At 35.5% G+C, this 16,434-nt stretch overlaps 1 protein-coding gene and 1 long non-coding RNA gene across 11 annotated transcripts in view; one reads left to right on the top strand and one right to left on the bottom strand.

The window, feature by feature from the left end:
- Positions 1-16,434, bottom strand: part of Liprin-gamma (liprin protein kazrin) — a 433,354-nt gene that overhangs the window by 168,421 nt on the left and 248,499 nt on the right. For 9 of the 10 annotated variants that reach the window (XM_074113720.1, XM_074113719.1, XM_074113717.1 and 6 more), the window contains exon 3: positions 7,489-7,545. The exons of the other annotated variant lie outside the window; for it this stretch is intronic. In XM_074113720.1, the coding sequence (XP_073969821.1) occupies positions 7,489-7,495 (7 nt within the window). In that variant the 5' untranslated portion in view covers positions 7,496-7,545. The remainder of the gene's footprint in view (positions 1-7,488; positions 7,546-16,434) is intronic. 10 annotated transcript variants of the gene reach the window in all.
- Positions 1-16,434, top strand: part of LOC141446850 (uncharacterized) — an 86,456-nt gene that overhangs the window by 35,251 nt on the left and 34,771 nt on the right. The window lies entirely within an intron of this gene.

The following is a 16,434-nucleotide window of genomic DNA, read 5'->3' as shown; positions in this document are numbered from 1 at the left end:
TTAGTGAATTTTGAGGGAGACCTAAAACCTGAGCGCAGATTCACAACCCAAAATCTGAAGAGAGAGAGAGATCATCCGCATAAATTACTGATTCCAGGGAGGTAATAATTGATGACTTGATCAATTAGAACTGGGAATAATGTATGAAGAGGTGGTCTTCTGTAGGGATTCTTTGTTTTAGAAAAAGAAAAAATTGACATTTCAGGATAAAGTATCACCTCACATCCTGTAATATATTAATAGGAATTAAATAAAGAAAGAAAATTCAGGGCGGATGTTGGTCCAGTGGTTATGAAGCACGGCCTTCTAAATGGGAGCTCCCCCAGTTCGAATCCCGCTTATGACTACTTTTTAGAAAAAAATTGTAATAGTGAAGTATGGTGCTGTTCAAGGCACCAAAGTTGATAGTTAACTTGGAAGTTAAGCCCCACCTGAAAAAAAAAGTAGGGTTAACTTTACTTAACTTCCTTTTTTAGTAAAAGAAAATTTACTCCTTACTTTCACCAGATAAGGCAAGTGCATAAAACTGAGAGAAGATAAAAATAGGAAAGAAGAAGCTGCAAGAAGAAAATGATACATGAAATTACTGGTGACAGGAAACAGTTACCCATAATTCTTCCAGACATTATGACTGAACTTGTTTTTCCAGGATATGGCTTCTTAAAAGGGGGCTATAGTGTTTCTTTGGCTAGGATGACTTCTTCAATCCTTCTTCAATATATACTCGTATGGTCTTCAAAGAAGGAAACGAAAAAACTGTAAGAATAGTTGAAATCCTCCAAGGAGTGAAAATCCTCAAAATATTTTTTTGACGTAAAGTGGAAAACTATTTCCCAAGTTTTTACGCGGCAGACAATTAGCTGGAGAATGGAGTTTTATTGATCGAGTAGAGATATGGTAACCGTTAACTTCTTTCAATGAATGGCAAGGCCGTGAAAGTTGTTTGCGAGATCAAGCAATAATCCAAAGGAATTCTCAAATTTGAGACGAATTTTAAGATATAATGATGGACGAAAATTAGAAGTGCTCTTTTATTAGGATGTCAGTCAAACTGGTTTCTGCTTTTCGCTCTATATCTGTCTATTTCTGTAACTCCTCAATACACTAGAGAAATCCATTGTTCACTCAAAGAGAATTTGCTTACAAAAAAAAAACATTATAAAGACTAGAGGTTTGGGGTGTGACAGAGTTGAGGATAAAATATGAAAATAAGGGTTTAAACATGTTCTGGACAGATGGGTGGAGCGTGTGATGTCTGGAAAGAAGGATGGCATATCCTGTTTGGAATCCTTGTAACCAGTGATAGGCGTCCAGCAGCTCGCTCAAACATCTGCCATCTAGATAGAAGACCCATGTTATGTTTCATTTCCTCCGGTATTACTATTATCTGGTAGAAATGGGTTTCAAAGAGGTAAGAGTAACAGATCTTTGGTACCCAGCGCCCGGTTATATGGGTATTCCCATTGGGTCCATTCTACCACTGGGGTAAGTCCGCTTAATCCCCCCTTGAATGTCTATTTTTACCCAAAACAAGGTGATTACCTTCTGACATGCACCCATTTAATTAGTTTCTGGTCGCATTGAACTCCTTTCTGTTGTAAATAATTAATTTCCTTTTTACTACAGATAATGGGGGACTACTCCTTAATTGTTAGTTTACTGGGAAAGCTCTCCAAATCCCCTAATGAGCTTAAATGCATGTTGGTTTATTTTTATTTAATGATGCTCGCGATAATATTAGAATACGAGTAACAGAAACAGGAAAATGATCAGGGGTAAAAAAACTATCGATTTTCACAATGACAGAGATAAAACTGAACAGTTTTAGAGGAAAAACCATGGCAACCATTTTTAAGAAAATTCTCGATAATATAATTTTAGAGGGAAATTTTAACCTAGTAGATCGTTAAGAACCACTCAAAAATAATTTTTCTTAGAAAAAAAAACTAATTGGCGGCCCTCCAGGCAATAGAAATCGCCAGTAAAATCTACCTTCCCAGATAAACCATTTCTGCCAATATTTTAAGGTCAGAGGAGACAATTTTTAAAGGAAAAAAAAAGGGAGAGCCTACTGTCGAACTTTACGTCTTTGAGATAATTGAGCAAAAACTCGTGTACACTCATTTAAAAACGATGAATTTGCTAATTTCTCTTTTTTTCCCCCGAAATCATGGGATTCAAACATTTCCGCTGTGAAAAGATTGTTTTCTAAAAATAAGGTCTCGATTGCAGTACTTCCTTTTTACTATACGGAAGAGGAAGTAAAATTATCAGCTACATGAACAGTCTTCAAGTTCTTTAGGTTTATTCGATTCAGTTAAAACTTTTATTCCCTTGTTGGAACAGAAGGTCAGGCCATGAGTAAATGCTGTCTGTAGACTAAACAATACCTTGTCACATCTTACCTTCTTCAACTTTATCGTGTAAACAGTCCAAGTTTGTCTTTCGTCCTTATTATTCTATTTGACTAGCTAACGGTTTTTTGTTATATCTAAAAATTTATTTTCCTAGTTTTAACCCGTATTTTTGGGAATTTTTTTTTTTATTGTAAGGGCATTGCCTGGCAGTGTTCTAGAATTGTAGAATGGATATACTTTGATCTAGATTATAGCAGCGGATTGATGGCGGTCAAATTCACCCACTGCTTGAAAACATTAAACCTTGAGTAAAGGCTGGATTTTCGCGTAAACTTTCTAGTGCAAGAAAAGTTCTACGTTTACAATAATCTAGACTCCCAAACTAGTGAAAACTTACGAGATACAGCACCCGCAGGAGTTGTTCAGGAGGGAATAGCAGCCAACGAGAAGGCTGGTGGCGAAGCGACTATCCAAAAGAAAAGAAGAAGATAAATACACTTCTAGATTTTGTCGGGAGTTGGAAGGAACACTTCTTAACTGACTGCGATGCTGTTAAGCAAGGTAGATTAGTCATCTGGTTAAGCTATCAGAAGGAAGATCTCACCCTTCTCACCACTACCTGGGATTTTTTTCTTCCAGAGATCCCGAAAAAAGTTTTAGGGCTTGAGATAACTGGTAAGCGAATATGTAGCTTTGTGTGCTTGGTGAAAACAAGCTTGAACGCCGGTAAGATTTATGCAAAGTTTTCTAGGCAAGTCAAACAGTAGTTGAATACGTCTTTGGCGCTTTAACTCCCTTTCAATTTCCGTTAAACCTTGTTTGCCATAGTTAGCAGGAAGTGCGCACAAGGATTCTTCCCCGCCCCCACCCAATTCATTCAAACTCGCCACTCTCAGTCAAGCCCCGGAGTATTCGCGCCATTTAGTAGGACGCCACTTCCGCCGTCTTCAACATACCCATTTGTAGCCGCTCTAGAGGTATTTTGATTAAGGATTGGAACGTGCGGTGGTGAGGGGGGGAAAGGCATTGTCTGGGGAGGTTTCTGTGTTTGCATACTCCTTGGCTTTTCTCTTTTCTCTTCAGAGCGCGTAGGCCAGGATTCTCCCCTCATGAGTTCTAGTTTTGCTCTTGCTTCTATTCAGTAAGACTTGCTAAGATTGTGTACACTTCTGCTAAAACAGTGAACCATGGAAATGAGGTTTGTTGCTACAGGGAGGCCCAAGGCCTTCAACAGTCTAAAACTTAGTGTTAAATAAGTTACACTCCTTCTTCTTCTTGTTCTTCTGCTGCTTTTGGAACAGGAAGTAACCTCCACTTACTGCCGCCTTCGTCTTGTTCATCGACTTCATTCTACTTGAACGCCACAATCCTAAACAGGCCTGCCTAATACCTTCCTCGTCCAACATCTCCGAACTGCTTGCAGTATCTCCTGATATAGAACTTTAAACTAAGATCTTACCACTACAAAAACAAACCATAGTTTAGTTTTGTACTCGTCGGGTGTGCTCTGCTTTTCTCGTATTTCCGCTTAGTAAAAATACTATCAAACTAAAGTTTCTTCAATAATTTACTTCCTGCCTCACAAGTTTCAATTTTATAATACACGATCGTATTAACCTTATGCATTAAAAAATGTTAATTTTAGAAAAAGAGAAAAAATTGTCAAAGTTAAGTGTTTTTCAACGTTACACTTTTTCGTGCACTTTTTGACGATCAACCCTTGTACCCCGTGGTCTACCCACGTGAAGTACTTAGGGCTAACTTTAGATAACAAACTGACTTTCACTACGCACGTTCAGGACAAAGTAAACGCTGGCAAACTGGACTATACGACTATTATTTCCTCTTCTCTCACCTAACTCCAAAATGACTGTGACTAACAAACTCCTCCTCTACAAAGTAGTCATCGGTAGGCCGATGTTGCTCTACGCCTGTTCCGCCTGGAGCCTGACTTGTCGTAACATAAGAAACTCCAGGGCAACCCAAAACAAATTTCTGAGACTCGCAACAGACTCTCCACGACGCACACTAGAATTGACTCACTCCACGAGGCTGCGTCCATTATCCCCGTACACTCCTATATCCAAAATCGTCTGCTCAAACACCTTTCCATCCTAGACTGCCATCCTAATCCACTCAGCCGTGGCATATCCTCCTACAGATCCTTCTACAACATACAGACACAGAAGACTAAAACATATCCTACTCTAACTCTCTACACTAGCTGCAGGTTTTTCCTCCTTTTTTCCCTGCATTCCAATCCTCCTCACCTAACTTTTCTCTTACTTCACTTAGTTAAGAAGGTTGAAATGTTTTTATTCATTTATACTTCTATATTTATTTTATGTATTGTATATATTTATTATAATAAATATTTATTCTTATTCTTACCCTTGTAAAACTGTCCTACCGGACAGTTTTAATCAAATTTTCTGTATTTAGTTTTAATGGGGGGGGGGGGGAATTACGTCTTACGGTTCAAAAAAAGCAAACAAATTGAAAAATAACTGAGCTCATCCAATTAGGTATCAAAGCTAACGATCCTCAAAGACTGCAATATCTCTTTTTTCAAAGATATCATCAAAGGACGCTACTGAAAATACAATCCTCGTTGGCTTTCATCTCGCGGACTTCTTGACATTCTCTGTCATCGACGGATTTTATTCTTGAGATCACCACTGGGGTAGTTTCTTCGCTCGGTTTAATTCAATTTTATTACTACTTATTATTTGCATTATTTTTAACTCTGTCAAACCAAATTTGCTTGTGACAATAAAGATGGGAAAATGGTATGTATATGTGTAGTATTAACTCAGGAAACCTAAGTGAAGTCAAATCTCTTCTGATGATGGACGAAAATCTGAAATCGGTCATGCTACTTCCGGTAAAACCAATGATAATATCGAGCATTGCCAACCTAACCACATTTTCATATATACATATATCTATTTGAACGAAGTTTAAATACAAAGTATGTTTGAACTAAATTCTCAGTTTCGCCTTCAAAGAGAACCTAAACTCTAATAACTTTATACTATAACATAAATAACATCAAAACATAACAGCAAAGTTATGTAGACGGTAGAAAAGTAATTAAATTCAATTTTGGCAATATAGTAGTTTGTTAGCGTTAGCCCCATGTTAGTGGATATATCAAAAACTCTCCATTGGTTGATGGACAAACGGAACGAATCACTTACACTAATTGAACTCCCACCCATTCTCGGTGCAGGAACAAACATGTTCATTTTAAAAACTACATGTAAACCCAACGGTATTCATTTTTATAAGGGCATAACCCAATTTGTGTTGTTCAAACAATTTAGTTTGTTGTCTGTTTGTTTGTTGGTCACCGTTTTCACTTTCTCTCAAAAAAAAATGAGAGAATCACCAGGAATGATACTTTTAAACAAGTATCAAGCTTTATCATTAAACAAGCTTTTAATGGAAGCCATGAGGGTACTTGATTTCAATTATATTTCTAAATTATTAAGCAGATGGCTAATACGTAATTTTGCAAAATGCAAGCCAGTACAAAGTCTTACCTAGTTTAGTCAAGCTTTCTTAATATCTTCTTTACATTTGCCTGCTGACATCGTTTTCTAGCTGTGCAAAGTCTACAGAAAGGCTTATCTAACATCATTGCGATTTTAATGTTATTTAACGACCTGTCCGTGAAGACAGTATCCTCGGAGTCGATACCATGGATCCTTTGTCAATCTAATGGCTTCTATCTTGCTTTTATAGGTTTTTGAAGTGTTGTCAGATAAAGGCAAAAAAGAAATTATTAAGCGCTATTTAGTGAGAAATCGTTGAATACTTCTTCAGTTAATTCTTTTAAGTATTTAAATAAGAACGTGCCATTTTTAGTAATAATACTTTAAAAACCAACCAGCAGACTTCGTGCTGGAAACAGTTCAATAAAGGGGCTGAAAATTCACTTGTGACTAAAAGTAATGGCTGTCTTTACTTTCTAAATATCATGGAGATGAAAAAAGTACAGCTCTTTTTAGTCTTTACTCTCTAGACTTGTTTTGAATTATAACGTCCAACTTGTTATTAATTAATGTATGGCGTAGAAAAAGAACCATGTTTTTTATTTAAATTAGGTTTTAAATTTATCCCTCTCTTTCTCCCTCAAAAAAAAGGAAACCCTCTGCCATCTTGATATTTATTTTATTCGGGAATGGCTAATTATTTTTTGGTTTGGTAACGCTGGTAAAAGTGAGATTAAATTTAAAGGTAATATTATAAATTAAAGTCACTTATTAGAAAACGTAATGAAATCTTATTATGTCTCTCGTATTTTCTTTTGATTTTACTATTACTCCATTATTGAACAGCTGCAGAAAAAAAAAGAAAATGAATTTTCAATTGTCTGCTAAAAGAAAAAAAGGTAAAGAAAACTCTAGATTTTCTCTACTTCCTGGGAAATATTTAAAGATAAATTAGTTGAAATTTTGAATAAATAAAATCTAAATATTATTTTGTTAAACACATGTCAATTTAATTTACTTAAAAATAATAATAATTCAAGCAAAATCGTGCATTCATTGTTGAACTTTAAATTCTGAAAAATAAATAATAAAGGATCCATACTTAATATCTACACAATTTTCCTACAATTTATTTTTTAAAAAACTCTATTTATGAATTAAAAATAAATTCTGCTTATACACAATACGGCTGGAAAACTTAAAATAAATAAAATTACCAAAAAAAAAAAAAAAATTCTGTAGGTACTTGAAAAACTTAGGGACTTATACAGGAAAGTTTCTACTTCTGCCAGACGACACTGCTTACAAAAATTAAAATAAAAGAAAATTAAATAAATAATTAAAAGTCCTAAATAAAAGCCGTTCCAATAATTTTGCTTTTTGCTTTTTCAAGAGGGAAAAGTTACAACAACCAAAATTGGGATCACAAAAATAACTGGGGATCACTAAGATAAGAAATATATTTTTCTTTTTTTTTTACGAATTTAGGGGTAAAACAAAAAAAAAAAAAATATCAGGAAAAAATGCCTTACTTGGAAAATGAAAAATGATTCCAAAAGAAAAAAAAGAAAAAGAAAAGCTCTCCTACATGAAGCGACAGTTTTTCTTAGCTGATGTTTTTCATTTTCACTCACCAAACATTACACAAGGGTTGGGGCTCCCGCTTTCTCTTTTTTTTTCTCTTCCTACGACTGAATATATTTATTTTTCATTAATTGAAAAAATAAATAAATAAATAAATAAATTTGAAAATTTTTAATTAATACAAATTTTTTTTGTTTTTCAGGAAAATCTTTATCGATTTTCTTTTTCAACTGTTTTGTTTTGCGCACAGTCAAAATTCACTGGTTAATTCCTAGTTACTTACATTGACCAAGTTTTCTAATTTTTTTGGTTTCCTTTAGTTGACTTTCTCTTACCGAGGTAAAGGGAAGAAAGTTCCAGGGAAATTACGAAGGAAATACAAACGAGAGTGACATAACTTCGGGAAAACATGTAGAGCAGTTAATAATTAATAAGATATATACAGTAATTTGTAATAAAAATAATTAATTGTAACAGGATGCTATTTCCAAACACTTGATATTGGAATTTAATAATGTTTACTGTAGTTGTGAATGATACTAAGAACGCACTACATACGTGTAATGCGGGTCAAGTTTTCAATTAAAGGAGTTTCTCCTACATAAAAATGTAACTCCTATTTAGTCCTAATTTGGCGCTTATATTCTTTAAAACTCAAGTAAAAATACTGGAAAGGTAAAAACCCTTACGGGCGAGTGGATGGCAAATTTTTTGAGGAGGCAATATTAAGGAGTTTGAGCTCGAATAGACTTCTTTTTTTTTAAAAAAAAAAATCATGAAATAAAAAACTTGGATAATAACTTTATTTTCTGCAAAAGTAATTATTGTTGTGTGGCCTAGTACAGTGGATGTGATATAGATCGGGAGAGCCGAAAAGTGCATTACTGGATCAAAGAAGATGAAGAGTAAGGAATGCAAAGGACAAAACCCGTAGAGGGAAGTGGACTAGCCTCTTCTTCAGGGATCTTGGCGTCCCTGCGGGTGTCCCAGCCTAACAACTGAAACTACGCACAATACTGTATATAAATACTCATAAAATATACATAAGGCTTATAGAAACAGTTGATGTGTGAAACTACTTAGACGTTTCAAACCCGTAGGCACCCTCTAGAACAGCCGGACCAAGTTGTCGTGTAACCCATGGCGAATTATGTGTGTATGGAAGAACCAGAGGGATATTAAAAAGTAGGGAGAGCATTGCGTGGAGAAAAGTAGGACTCCAAGAAGTACTAATCTTTTACTAACGGCTCCCTTCACATCTAAGAACTACTCTGAAGAGTCTCGTTCCATTAATATGATGGAGCCATTTTCAACACATCCGAGAAGATTTGAAGAAGGTGGAGCCAGTTATACCTGGAAGAAGTTGTTATCCCTAACTCTTCACTTTCCACTCGAGCACTTCATCTTGTGTTTTCTTAGATGAGATTTGAAGAGCCTTAGAATTATTTAGGTGTTGAAGAGAAAACATTTACCCCACCGTGTTCTAGATTTGAGGGGACATTTCTTCATAATATTTAGAAAGGATACGATGGGTACGCCCCTAACATCCATCTCCCATTCCAGAATTTCGCTAGAGAACCTGGGTGAGTTGTTTCATTGCCTGGTGGTACTGTAGAAAGAATAGTAATACTGGAAGAACAAGCGATTATTGGCGAACCTAACTGGAGACTAGAACTTGGCATCCTTGAACTCAGGACCATTTTCCACTCAAAATGGCGCCTGAGAGATTCCCAGTAAGAGATAGTCATCTAAGTACCTTAATACTAGGTTTTATAGGCATACTTTAACTACACTCAATGTAAGTACACATCTAGGATTAACACTATTTAACATCAATTTCCTCCCTTTTAAAGAAATCTACAGCCGTCTAATACCTTTCTATTTGAAGAAAAAAGAACAAGAAAATAATTTTTTAAAAAAATATGTTTAAATTTTGTCTAAATTTAGGGTGTTGGAACAGTGTAAGTGTTTGCGGGAGGGACTGAACTCAGAGACTCTCATTCATTCATCATTCATACTGAATGAAATCTAATATGATTAAGTAGATTTGAATGAATCATATTTATGAATAAAAATTGGCTGATGCAAGCACTTTCATTCACAAATTTTTTTAAAAATTGATCCGCTCATAAGTTGAAAAGTTAGCTGTGTGGCGCCTCTATACCGGTTATAGGCTAGACCCGCAAAGCTAAGATGTATTGCTGGTTTAGTGGGTTTGATTCTTGCTGTAGGCGTTTTATTTCATTTAATGGTTTAAGAGAACTTTATAGTAAAGTATGTTAGGCGGTTATAGGCTAGACCCGCAATGCTAAGATGTATTGTTGGTTTAGTGGGTTCGATTCTTGCTGTAGGCGTTTTATTTCATTTAATGGTTTAAGAGAACTTTATAGTAAAGTATGTTAGGCGGTTATAGGCTAGACCCGCAATGCTAAGATGTATTGTTGGTTTAGTGGGTTCGATTCTTGCTGTAGGCGTTTTATTTCATTTAATGGTTTAAGAGAACTTTATAGTAAAGTATGTTAGGCGGTTATAGGCTAGACCCGCAAAGCTAAGATGTATTGTTGGTTTAGTGGGTTCGATTCTTGCTGTAGGCGTTTTATTTCATTTAATGTTTAATATAAGGACTTTGTAGTAAATTATGTTAGTCGCCTCCGTCCACGGCAACTAATCAGGCAGCTTGTCATCACGCGCTAGCTATGACTCAGTTCGCTCATACTGTGACTCCTCAATAAATCCTTCGGGTTGGCCAGACTTAAATCCAAACTCTTTTATTAACCATCTACTTTGGGAGTTTTTTCTACTTGCTCTTTTCTTGTCGAGTCATACCACCTGTTGTCCATTTTCAACTTCCATCCGTTTTATTCACTAAAGATATTTCTGTGATTTTATTCTTCATCGCGGAAATTATTAGAGGAAGTCCTTGTACAAGGACATGCCCATTATTGATAGAAAATCTTTATCGGTACTTATTTTTTTTACTCCTTTGATTTGAGCACCGCATTCACTTCTTTTCAATTAATCTAACAGCCTGTTGAACTTCTTGCTTTAATGTTCCTTCGTTTTCCTTTTGTTCCCTTTTCTCCTTGTTTGTTTTTTGTTTCCCTTATTAAGATTCTTCCTCTCTCTCTCTCTCTCTCTCTCTCTCAAGCAAGAGAAACAGGGCTCCGTTCTTTCCTAATGATCCGCCTCCATCTCCGTTCACTGCCTTCAAACAGATGAGCTGTATTTTTAAATAAAATTTCCAATCCTTTATCGTACTTCTATTTTTGTCTCATCAACTTTTTTCTTTCAATCTTTCATTTCTCTTTGTTTGTATAATGTTTTGTTGGTTCATATCAATTAGAAGATGCTGATCGGAATTGTTCGCTTCTTTTGTGTTTATTTTGTATTATTTAACTATAAAGGGTAACTACGGTGATTTGTATTACCTTTTCGTAATTACTCAACGGAAATGTAAACTTTTGATTTCCTTTTTACACTAATTGCTTAAATGTAGATCTATAACCTTTATTGGAGGCATTTCATTCGGACAAAATTTCTTAAGGTAGTTCAGGAGGACAGTCTAAATTTAAACGACCTGTCGAATATTACTAGGAATTAAATATTTTAAGCTTAAATTCAAATTTGTAGAAAATCGAGCGGAAGTGCCATTTCACTGGCTAAAGCCAATTTTTTTCCCGCACAAAATTTTTTTTTCAAGAAAATTGTATTATCTAAATGGCGGCAAGAGTAAGTCATGTCTGTGGTTCACACTGAACAGTTAATTTTACAGCAAATTATTGGAGAAATGTTATTTTATTATTATTATTATTTTTTTTTTTTTTTTTTTTTTTTTTTTTTGGCGCATCAACAGCTGAGGTCATTAGCGCCCGGAGCTTTTTCCAGTGCACTGCCGGTCTCCGGACAGTGTTCTCTCGTTACAGACAACACTGTCCATCACCGGACAGTGAGCTGTAAGAAGCTCCTAGGAAGAGAAAATCTAAGGGTCAGCTGCTGGATTCGAACCCGGGACCTCCGCGTGGGAGTCCAGTATGCTAACCTCATAGCTAATCCCTTCCCTGTTATTTTATTATTATTTTTTTTCTCACTTATTAAATCTATTTATCTATTGTTTCAACTTTATTAGCAAATAATACTTCAGTAGAATTCAGAATTCAGTAGTATAATAAGCGCCATTAGGTTGATTTTCGATCAGCCGATTGGATGACAAATGCAAATTAGGCGGAGACAGTGAAATAGGATAGCCAATCACTATTCAAATTGTTAACCGAATTTGATAAACTGCTGGCCACATTTCACAACTAATTTATGGAAATGTCAAAGCTCCCGATTGAAGGCAGAACAATATTTGTTTGTCCAACTTAAAGCTTGAGTTGTGCTTTACTCAAGTTCTGTTAGTTCTGTCTTAGCTTTGGGTACTTAATATTTGACCTAGAGTCTCTCGTTTGCTGTAAAATTTCGATATTAAGTCGGTTAATTAATTGCAACCATTCAATTGGTTATCATTGCTATTTAATCAGGTGTAAAAAAAAAAAAAAAAAAGGACGAATTAATTTCTCTTACATCTATCAAAGAAAAGCATCGTAATCGGAGCAAAAATTATTCGTAATATCATCGACAAAACACGTTCCAAAAAAAAGAAGCAGCGAAAACAGGTCGCCATTGCAAACATCTGATTGTAACCATAATAGAGCATAACCTCCTCGATGACTGTACTCCTTTCATGTAGCATGCCTTTTTCTGTCTTATCAGAGTGATTAAGGGCACACATCTGGATCGTACCGTTTGGTACTAGAAAAGTTTTGGATTCCTTATACAGCAAACTTTACCTATTTTCCTTTCATCAAAGGTAACTTTTTGTGCTTTAAAAACTTCCGTTTTGAATTGAAATTATCTCATTAATAGATTAACTCATTGAAACTCAGTTTTTGAGAACGTAATTTGGATAATTGTAGGACCAAAGTTGATTTGTTAATGTTTCACAATGAAATCAGGAAAATATTTTTAGTAAAAAGTCTGATCTGAACAAGAAGAGTCTGATTAAACGGACGGGTCTGGAGGGTGGACTCTAAAGTTGGGGAGTCACAATAGATCCAAAGGGGTTGCAGTGGCGTAGGCCTTGAGGCCGCCCTAATCTATCCTATTCTATTCTGATCTGAACAGAACTTTCTCTTGCTAATATCCTGACGGTTAGAACTCACTAATTTTCTTTGAATTCCAACCTTTTGAGTGTATTTAATTCTTATCAACATTATGTACTTTGTAAAAGCGTACATTTCACAGAAATGAGACCAAAACTCGGAAGGAAGTCTACTGTACTAAAAATGTGCCCTAAAACGAATTTTTACAGGAAAAAAAAAAAAATTAATTAAAAAAAATTAACCATTATTGAACATCCTCTAAGGATGCGAAGTTTCCATGACAACTGTTTGGGAAATCTCTGTTTTGACTCCCTCCAGATCTCTATTTTGTTGATTTTAAGATAAAATTCTAATTTCGTCCCAATTAATGTATATTTCGAGACTTCTTGAGGGCTAATATAGACTACAGATGCCCAAAAATGCATCAAGGTAATGCCCTAGGACAACAAACCCTCGTTATTTTCTATAACATACATTGGACTGGCATTTTCATGCATGAAATTTCCATAAATATATATATTTTGAATGGAGATTGGTATTTTTTTTTTTTTCACTTTTATTTCTGAACGAATCTTTTACTTGAAATGGAAAAGCACCAGAATAAATGTATTCTGGGAGCATTTCCACCTTATTTTCCCATGCATAAACTATGGGAATTCATCCTTCTTGAAGAAGAGGAAGGAATCTTTCATCCACCTTTCGGGAAAATGGACTAGGCCATTTCCTGCAGGTGTTATCTGACGCAGTCGGATAATTGCCTCAGAACATGACCCTTTTCTTTTCCCTTAAATTTCCATAATTTACATGTGGGGTGTCTAATCTAAGGGTTGTTTAGTACACATGTAGGGCTAGCAGATTAGTGATTTCTAGAAGGGATTTTATTTGATGAATTTTTGTTTTTGTACTGTAATGGCTAGTTATCCTGTAGGATTTTTAGCGTAGGTTAAGTTGGATGCTGTTTAGTTTGAAGAGTTGAAGATTGGTACCCCGAAATAAAGGTGTGAAAGGTCGTATGAATGTTCTGTAAATAATTATGTAAGTGATTTTTATTTATCTTAGATTAGGTTATTAATGTGAGGCGAGGAATATCAAGTGCTCCATCACAGATCGCAATTACTGCTAGTAAATTATGATTGAGTTAACGAGGGAATGTATTTTAGGTATGATTTAATGTGTGTGACTGCATTTATTTGCATGAAAGTATTTATATGCATGAGTCCGGTTTTTTATTAGAATGAGTGTTTTAGAAAGATCTAAATGAGTATTTGATTTCCTCGTTTGTGCAATATTTGATATTCCTCATTCGCAGTGGAATAAGGATAGTGAGGCGCCACGGTAGCCGAGCTGGTTAAGAGGCGAGACCTGCAAAGCTAATATGCATTGTGGTACTGGGTGCGATTCCCGGTCTTGGCTTTGGATTTTATTTAATGGTTAAATGAGAAATAGTAAAGTACGTTTGCTATTCGCCTCCGTCCACGACACCTAGCAAATGGTAGTTGGACGTTAAGCCCTGCCTGAAAAAAATAGGCGATTACTTTACTTTTTTTTTTTATAAGGATAGTGGCTTCTCAGGCCAGTAGATGCTATAAGCGTTCCGTTAAAGTGAGACAGGCTAATGTAGGGTCATTCAGAAATATTGGTAGGTGCAAAGGACCTTAAATGTTGAGCTCCTTTAAAAAATTAAACAAACAAAACAAAACCAATTTCCGTATTGCCATTTATAGGCATTAAATTGTGAAATTTTGGCTCGGTCAGAAATGATGCGCTTCCCTCAATAAACTGAAAGTAAAAAGAAGCTGAGGCTGGCTACAAAAAGAGATAAAAACCTAGAAACAGATAAAAGAGCTTTGTGCTTTGTGCTTTGTGCTTTGAGGAATATATCTAGAGACCACACACGATCTAAAGCTTTGTGTCCTGACTAAAAGATGGTAAAAGAGGCGGAAGCGGGGGAACTTGGAAAGTGTATTTCGTGCCAAAACTTCCTTTATATTGCAGGTGCGGGGAAAAAAGACGGAAAAAGGAGGGCAATAAAGTGAAAAGCCGCTTTTCATCAAATAAAATAAAATAAAGAAAGAAAATACCTTTCCATTTGATGTAGCATCGACTTTAGCAAGGTAAAGATTTCTTATGGCCATTGACATGTTGAGACTGGCATAGATATTAATATACACGTGTGCTATTAACCTTTAATTAAAAGGAAACGATCACGTGTCCTTTCCAGCAGTGATTGCAGCATCTAACGTTGATATCTTATTCAAATCATAAGATTTTGTTACCCAAGGATTCGGTTATATAATTTTTACAAAAAGGAAGTCTAACTTCTTCCGGTTTCCTTTTAAGAGAAAGCTGTATGTTTGTGCCTGTTCACGCCAGATTATTATTTTTATTAAAATTAAAGCACCGCCATTACGGAACTGTTTTTTTTAAAGTCTCTGATATTGACTAAAGAATTAATTATAAGTGTTAGGTTATCTGGAAAAGTATTAGATCAAATCCACTGTAAGTAATTTGGCAATTAAAGAGAAATTGTTATCCACCAAGATGAAAAAAAAAAATTCTATCCTCTGAGGAAAAACGAGAAAAGCAACTGTTGTTATAAAATCGAAGAAGAAAGACGAAAAGGTAAAGAAAAGTGAAAGGCAATACTGAGAAAATGCGATAAAAACAAGTAAAAAAAAAAATCTAACACACAAACAGCCCCAAAAAAAGGGATTTATCATCAACAGAGGATTTCCGATTAGCGGCTTTTCCAAGTAATTTCGAGGTAATCCTTATTTTTTCCCCTCTGTACATCCATTTTCCATCACTTCTCTTTTTTCCCTCTTCCATCGCCACCATCCAGTTTTTTTTTCACAACTGCGAGGGGATTTAAAAAAAAGAAGAAGAGGAATAACAGAAAGCCGTACTCCAGGAAAAACTTGGGGGGAACACTGACGCACAAGAAAATGAAAGGGTGAGAATTGTTTTGGTGCAAAAAAAAAGGAAATGACGTTGGATTATTCATCGGCCGACTAGATTGGAAAAGACGCTCCTGTTTTCTTACTTCAAAGCTTTTAAACCTTCTCGCCTTTTTTTTTAAAAAAGAAAAAGAAAAATAAATTATTGGATTTCCCTACATTAATTTCTGTTTCCGCTCGCGTAAATGTCGAATTTATTAAAAAAAAAAACAGAGTTTTTCCGGAAGTATTTCCGGGTTTTACAGACTTACCAATATTTACTTCTTCCTGTTTTTCTATCTGCAACGTTCGCCCTACTTGTCCTGGATCACACTCATGGACACTTTGTACCTCAATAATCCATCTAATCTTCTGGATAACCTTTGGCCTTCTTGGTCATCTTGGGTTAGCGCTTTTAGGCTATCTTGAAACTGGTCCAACCAGCAGAATCCTGTCGGCTTTAGTAAATGTTATCGAATTATTTTTATTTAGAAGTTTTCAATCTTATTTCTTATTCTCAGCTTCCACACTCCATCTTCGCAATTAACACCCTCTTTTTCATCTCATTCTATTGTCTTTTAATTTATTTCTAGTAGTCTCTTGAGAAGGGGATAGAATTCCTGATGGACCAAAAGTAGCGGGCTGATCCTCACACCCTAAGTTCTTCTTTATGGTCGTCCCTTTTCTTCAATTCCTTTATCTAGGGTCTGCCAACAGATCTACTTACAGTCTTTACCTTCAGCTAATAGTGGGTAAGAATATTTGTCTGTCCTCTTTCTCCAAGGCTTTCCAGATATTCCAACATCCAGAAATGGGTGATTCCAGTATTCTAGTCTCGGATCTTAACCGAGTTAATCTAGAGACTTTTTTAAGGCTTATTAACCCCCTTCCCCATCCATAAAATATCCCTAGTAGATGA

The sequence above is a fragment of the Rhodnius prolixus genome, unplaced genomic scaffold, assembly GCF_049639745.1.
Source record: "Rhodnius prolixus isolate KJV_2025 unplaced genomic scaffold, Rpr scaffold_7, whole genome shotgun sequence".
Classification (NCBI taxonomy): Eukaryota; Metazoa; Arthropoda; class Insecta; order Hemiptera; family Reduviidae; genus Rhodnius; species Rhodnius prolixus.
This window is presented reverse-complemented; position numbering and strand designations above follow the sequence as displayed.